The sequence below is a fragment of the Nanorana parkeri genome, unplaced genomic scaffold (assembly GCF_000935625.1).
Source record: "Nanorana parkeri isolate BGI_ZX_2015 unplaced genomic scaffold, ASM93562v1 scaffold451, whole genome shotgun sequence".
In the NCBI taxonomy this organism is placed as follows: domain Eukaryota; kingdom Metazoa; phylum Chordata; class Amphibia; order Anura; family Dicroglossidae; genus Nanorana; species Nanorana parkeri.
The window spans coordinates 609,458-617,125 of NW_017306719.1; the positions used below are offsets into that span (position 1 = coordinate 609,458).

Sequence of the window (7,668 nt, forward strand, 5' to 3'; positions counted from 1 at the left end):
GTATCCCTATTCATTCATTAAGGTAAAATAAAAAGTAAATAAAGAACCCACATTTTAGGTAAAAATCCTTTAATTGAACAAAAACAAAAAAAAAGACACAAAAACAAAAGTTTTTGACAAGTCCTTTAATAAAAAATCCCAAAAATTTATAAAATGAATCCACGGAGGTATTCCAAGGGTCAATCATGACATTGACTCGTCGTCGAAATAAAAAAAAAACCCAGACGCCCGCGACGAACTCCCACTGCAGAATGAAAGTTTGACAGATGCCGGCCAAATGTAAACAGATAGGCAGAGCTAGTGATGACATCACAGCTGGCTACGCCCATCAGTTTACATTTTGCCGACATCTGTCAAATCGCTATTGCAGGTGTCGGCAAAATGAAAACAAATAGGCAGAGTCGGCCGTGACGCCACAGCTTGCTCCGCCTATTTGCTGTCATTCAATGACAGGCTACTGTCCCTCCATGGACCATTTTTCAACATGATGGAATTATTCCATCACTGGTCTTTAAGTATTTGAAAGATTTTGACGGAATAATTCCTTTATCAGTCGGGAAGGGGTTAACAGACATTCCAGGTTTTATTTATGAATGAAGTCATGTTGGTTACATTTCCATATTTAATATTTACGTCAGACATGTACAAGGAGTTTCTCCAGAATATAAAACTCATAGAGCTGTGGGCATTTATCTCTAGACGGATACACCAGATGTTTCAGATCAACTATATACTATAGCAATCTGCGATACCTACACATGTGGACACCAAGCACCATGCTGTAAAGTGGCCTTTCAAACATTGAGACCCGAGATATCCTTGGGGAGCAAAATTATATTTGGCTGGAGTATAAATTGTTCGAGAACATATTTGTAGAAATGTGGTGATGTTTACTTATATTGAGACTAAAGCCAGGTACACACAGTTCCAAATTCGCACAGTGGAGTGCCCCTGTGAGTACCCTTGCTCCTGGCATCCTTCCATCAGCTAATCGAAGGAGCTGGTTGGAAAATTCTGGACAGAAACTAGATGCCAATCAGCTTCTAGTTCCATTTTAGTATTCTGAGTACAATGCAAAGAGCAGAGGATTCATCCTTTCACACTTGTAGGCGTTGATGGAAGAATTGGTTATATTTTCTTCATTTAGAAAATATGAACGTCTATCCCTGGCTTAACTGGACACATCTTCTATGCCAGGGGTAAGCAAACTCAGGCCCTCCAGGAGTGGTGAAACTACAAATCCCATCATGCATTTCCCTTTGGAAGTCATGCCTGTAGCTGTCAGACTCTTGCAATGCCTAATGGGATTTGTAGTTCCAGTAAAGCTGAAGAGCTGGAGTTTCTCTACCCCGGTCTATACTAGGGCTGCAACTAATGATTATTTTCAAAATTGATTGGTTGACCGATTCTTTTTTCCTTTAATTGGAAAAATAAATAAAATACCATCCTTAATTTAAAATACACAAATGCTGTGTTACAAATATAAAAGCTTAATTCAGAATAAAACTGCATGCACTATTTTTTGCAATCACACTGCACTGGAACGCATGCCATTGCGGTACCGCGCATTCCAGTGTGATCGATCACAATGCGGGTGGGAGGCGCCTTTGGAATAAATGCCACAGCAATGCACCTCCCGCAGCCGACTTTGTTAGATTGAAACCTAAAATTACTTTTTTTCCCACCATTTTAATTTAAAAAATGTTTTAAAAAATTGTATTATAAGCACATAGCGCTTGAATTGCTTCAGGCAATGACGGCTGCTGGCGGCAAGGTTCCACAGACAGTAGCTGAATGTAAATACAGCAGAAAGTGGGCTGGTGCAATAGACAGCCTGCTATTGGCCAATGCCATTTGAAATAGCCGCAGGCTGGCTATTGCGGGGCAGGGGGTTGCAAAGTCACAGCGGTGTTGACTGACGGCCGGTCTCTTCTCCCTGCTGAGTGCCGGGTGGAGCAAGCTGTGTCCCCTCCGATCCCTGCTGCCTCTGCCAATACAAGTGGGGAAAAGCAGCAGGGATCGGAGGGGACACAAACCGCAGCATGCAGCGGGCTCTCAGTGGGGAGGAGAGAGCTGCAGAGCGGAAAGGGGGGTGTTTAGAGGGAGGTTTGGGCGAATTCTCCTCACCGCTGGGCACTGGCTGCAGGGGGGACACTGATTGGAGGGGACACAAAGCCGATGAAACACCGTCTCCCAACATGGAGGAGAGAACTAGGGGATCCAACCAACTAATAGATAATGAGGATAGTTGACAGCAATTCTCATTGTCGATTAATCAATTAGTTGATTGCAGCCCTCCTCTATACTCATATAGTCCTTTCTTGCAGATTTTATTCCCCTCACAGCTATCATTGTGATAGAACTTGATGTTAACTGCTACTATAACAGGCAATATGCACAACGTTTGAGCATTCAACACTTGGGGAAGAAAAACAAAAGAAAATCATAAGCTTTCCCAAAACTGTCTCCAACACTAAAGCACCCCACAGCACTCCTCCCTCCCTCTAACGTGAACCTAACTGCTAAAAAAGTAAGTACATCTGTGCACCAAGTTCTTTAATCAAACAGAGAACACTACTACCGTACTACCCCCTGATGAGTACATGTGGAACTGTAGAATACACATACATTTTATCCGTTTTGCTAAGCAATTGTTTCTGTAACGGTATTTGTATTAGCAAAACGATCAATGGATTTTCAAGCACTCCAAGTAAAACCCAAATTGGTACCCAGGAGTGAAAATGTGTATAAAACACACAACAGACTTACCTCAAACTCCTTAATGAAATACCGTGTTTCCCCATGGATGATCGGCCGGTGATCCAACAGTCTAGAATGGATCTCTCCAACATCTGTAAAATGAAAGCATTCATTAATAAATGGCATATTAAAGGGTCATCAATCGGTTTTTCCAGTCCTAAAGGCTCATGAACTGGAGCATACAACTTGCTGGGTACAGATCCACAATGTATATGGATCTGAATGCAGCAGTATTGTATGCTAAATTAAACAAACAATAAAAAAAGTACATAGGTGCAACAAATAAGCCACCAGAATATATATAGAATATAGTAATCGAACTGAAGAGGTCTTCAGTTTGAGCTCAGTGTGTCTTTAATGCGCAAAGTAATTGCGTCCTTCTTCTCTCCATTAGTATTGCATGTTATGAGCTCATGTACACTGCTCCGTTTTGATCTGAAGAGTTTAGCTGCATAAACACTACAAGTGCTTGTGGTCCTGCAGATGGATCACATTTTATAATGTGCATATGTAATGTTCGGCACAACATGTAAATATCAACAATGTGTAGGCCGCTGCTGATTATGCACTATTGCCGTTTACATCTCCATCTAAATTAGTCATTCAAGCGGTGGTGGCGCATACACAGAAGGACCTCAGCCTTTAGGCTGGGTTCACACCTGGGCATTTTTCAACGCTGATCGAAGCGCTGAAAAACGCTCAGCAGGTGAAATCCCATAAATCCCTATGGGCATGGTTCCCACCTGGGCGTATTTCAGCGCCCTACGCCCAAACAAATATAGGAGCTTCTTTGGGGCGTTTTTCCGCACGTATCCATTGGTATTCCCGAGTATGGCTCAGGGGGTTAACAAAGCGGTAACCTCGAGCCACACACGGGAATACAGCGTAGGACTTACCTTGTACGCGATCCCCGCTGAGTCCACCGACCGCTGCCGACTTCCTGGTTCCCTCCCTTGCGAGCGGCCGCGTCGCAGTGGGGCAAAATCGGCGGGAAGTTTGAAGTTTAAAAAAAGAAACCCGAAAAAAAGATAGAGAAAATAAAAGGAAAAAAATAAATCATACTGCCAGGGAGGTATAAAAAAGCTGAGCGAAAAAACGAGCTGAAAAAACGCGCCTATGGTACGCCCAGGTGTGAACCCAGCCTTAGTATTCAGAATCAGCCAAGGTCATTGTGTTCAGACACCAATGCCATATGAACGACTCATACAGGGGAAGAAATAAACATCAATAGTGTGTAATCAGCAGTACCATGTTTCCCCGAAAATAAGACACTGTCTTATATTTTTTGTTCAACGAAAAAAGACACTAGGTCTTATTTTCGGAGGATGTCTTATTTTTACGTGGCTGCAACTGTCCGCTCTCCACTCTGATGCCGTCCACTTCGACCCCACTGGCTATGCCGTGCTGTGCCTGCTGGGAAATGTAGTCTTCAGCGGCAGCCGAGGCAGACAGGTGGGTGTGCGTGCGATATGTGCAGCTACCCAGAAAGTAAGACCTAGCGCTATCTTCAGGGATTTCTGTAATATAAGAACTACCACCGAACTAGGTCTTATTTTCGGAGTAGGTCTTATATTACAGAAATCCCTGAAGATAGCGCTAGGTCTTACTTTCGGGGTAGGTCTTACTTTCGGGAAACACGGCAGCAGTGCCACTGGCTACATATTGTTGGTATTCATGTCGGCTTTGAGCAGAGACAGGGGACAATAGGGATCCATGTACTCTGCACACATGTAAACATTAGTACAAACATTACATGCGCACAGCATATGGACAACTTTTTACACAGGATCTTGCTACACTTCTGCACAGGGACATTAACAGAAAGCATTTAAAGGAGAACTATGGGGTAAGTGTTTTTCCCCATAGTTCTCTAAAGGATCACGGGAGGACACAAACTAGCGCCCTTCCGTGACCCAAAGCTCAGTATATTGCAAACTACAGCTCGCTGTATACGGAGACCGCCAGAGCCGGGACAGATCCCAACAATGCTGCCGAAATCCACCCAGCTGCGTGAGTGACCGCTGGCTCTGCCTATCTAGAGGCAGAGCCAGCTATACTCACCCCACCCCCGTACGGTCCTCAGTCAGCGCTGGAGGATTGGAGGGGGGACTGACAGTCGCTGCTCTCTGCAGGGAGATGATCAAGAAGTGAGCGAGCAATGGTATGCTTTCGCTCACTTCCCGATTTATAGAGCTGACCTGTGACAGTTTCATTGTCACACTTCGGCTCGAACTATGAGGATGAGTGATTTTCACTCACCTCATTGTTCTCCTTTAAGTTATCTACCATTACAGGGGTGTGGAATTCCTATCGCCCGACGCCTGGGACATGCAGTTTCGGGCGCCGGGCGAGTAGTTTTTTTGTACACTTAGCCCCGCTCCGGACAAGCAGAGCCAAGTGTACAGTGTGGAGCCGCCGCTCGTTTTCAAGTTATCTGATCACTTGTATGTCATTATTTGCCGCCCGGTTTTGATTGGCCAGGAAGCTGGCTCGATGCTGTTTGGCTTGGAAGCCGGTTTCCCGGCCTTTCACAATCAAGCCAGCCAACGCTCACCAAAGCAGACATTTACACAACGCCAAAGTGTGAACTTATTGGGAGAGAAAGTCATGAGGAATAAAAAATGTTACAAATTGCCAATGTAAAAAGGAAGAGGGGAAGTATTCCAATGGGGACACCCACTCCAGTCACCACGATCTTTAAGCCAATCTCTCCTCACTTTGAAGAAATCTCCTCTCACTTCCTGTTGTATCTCAGACAAAAAGTAAAGCAAAATCTCCCCAGGGTACAGCAATAAAAACTGACAGGAGATTTAACCCTTGTACACTCTATTCAGAACCCTTTAATTACAATATATATATATATATATTACTAACACACACTCAGGATAAACAGCACTGTCCCATGGGGTGGACATGTTTAGGTGTATCCTAATCCTAAAATCTGACTCCATCAACAATGTCTCATACCGTCCCCAGTCATTAAATCCCCCTTGCTCCCCGTTAGTCATACCCTTAATGATAAGTTGGCTTGCTGGTCCTACAGCATTGACGTTCTCCCTGAGTTTCGGGCTCACTGTGACAGGAGAAGCAGCAGGTTTGGCAGGAGAGGTACTACTCATCTTCCTGGAGACCGCTGACCAGCATGTCACATGACCCCCGTCACCGGACCCCGCATTCACCGAGCACGGGATCTCTCCACCAGAGCTGTGAGCTGTAAAACACAGATCGTGATTGGATACGTGCTGGGGGCGTGCCTAGGCAACCGCTGCGCCTGATTGGTGCACTGACATGGCACGCCTCCATGTCTTTCAGGAAGTGCTGCGTTCTATAGATTTCATATATAGTAAAAGCCAGTATAGAGTAGACTCATTATAGACTTACAGGGGATGATAGAGTGTGTGTATGACAGCTCGTTAGTTTATGCTGAGTAAATACCACAGCAGTGTTTTATATCGTTATTAAATCATTTTACATTTTATAAAGAAAACAAACAGTAAACAAAATAGTGTATGTAACCCTTGAGGTGCTAATGTAATAGTACTCAGGGCAGCCATCAGAAATTTCGGGGCCCCCTACACGGCTTTAGGCCGCCCCACCCATGGGAGAGGTGGGGAGGAGGGGCGGCATGTGGCATGAAGCGTGCGGCGTGTGTGGAGCCACGAACAGGGGCAACTAATCGAAAGCCGACTAATCGATAATGGAAAATGTTGACAATATTTTCCATCTCGACCGGTGTTCTGTCGAGAATTCCGACGTAATCGAATTTGCCAACCTCGGCATTTGCGCTTGTGCACAGACCAGTATGATCGAGGAAACAGGGATCTGTCTGTGTGCAAACGCAGATACTGGGTTGGTGTTCTCGACAGAACACAGGCACTAAATTTTTTTACTGAAGTGGCTGCCTGAGGTCCCACGCTTGCTGGGGACCCTAGTAGTTCCACCAGTGCTGTAGTCCTGTATAGCTGGTGGTATTCTGCATTCCTGTATAATCATTATACAGGAATGCAGAATACCACCAGCTATACATTTTACATAAAGTCAGCAATACTGACAGCTCTACGGTCTCCCAACCCCCCCCTCACCATCCATAGACCCCAATGGCTCACCAAACTCCTGCAGAACATCTTTCTCCTGAGACCTTGCTGGCCGGTGGAGGGCAGGAGCGCAGGAGAGGGTCCTCACCAGGGGCATAACTAGAAATCCCAGGGCCCCATAGCAAAATTTTGTAAGCCCCCCACAACGAAACCCGCCCCCATTTTAATAGAAATGCGCTGATCAGCACGTTTGAGCGTTTTTAATTGCGTTTCAGCTCTGAAACGTGACTAAAAACACCCAAAAATGCTCTTTCAAAAATCATGCAGAAACCACGGTGAAACGCTTCTGCCCTGGTGTGAATGGCGCCTGAATGAGGCCAGACATTTCCCTTTTGAAATAGAAAAAGACATTGAGTCCTCAATGTCTTTTTCTGCAGCCTCAGCACAGCACAGCATTTACAAACTGCTGATAGTAAGATATTTACTATAGAGCAGATTCTCAATGGGGAGGAGCCTCTGTACTGAGTGCTTCTCCCCATTGAGAAATTCATGAATGAACAGGAGGTGATGTAAATCACCTCCTGTTCATTTATAACTGGGGACACATAGTAGTATGTGTCCCCAGTTATTTACAAACACTGGAGTGATCAGATGATCACTCCAGTGTTTGTGCTGCACACGGAGGATCGATAAATATCAATGATACTTACCGATCCTCCGCTCGGCCACGCACACAGCGGCTGTCATCCTGAAACTGACAGGAGTCCATTTTTTTCAGATCCCCGCTGCCTCAGCCCATACAAGTGGGGGAGAGCAGCGGGGATCCGCCCCCCCCCCCCCCCCGGGCGCGCGGGGTGGGGGCGGGGGGGGGGGA

General features: G+C 45.5%; 1 protein-coding gene across 1 annotated transcript in view; it reads right to left on the bottom strand.

Moving 5' to 3' along the window:
• Positions 1-5,960, bottom strand: part of BLOC1S5 (biogenesis of lysosomal organelles complex 1 subunit 5) — a 33,629-nt gene extending 27,669 nt beyond the window's left edge. Inside the window, exons 1-2 of the mRNA XM_018560341.1 lie at positions 5,771-5,960; positions 2,770-2,852 (exon numbers count right to left, since the gene is read on the bottom strand). Of these exons, the coding sequence (XP_018415843.1) occupies positions 2,770-2,852; positions 5,771-5,879 (192 nt within the window). The 5' untranslated portion in view covers positions 5,880-5,960. The remainder of the gene's footprint in view (positions 1-2,769; positions 2,853-5,770) is intronic.
• Between the last annotated feature and the right edge of the window lie 1,708 nt (positions 5,961-7,668).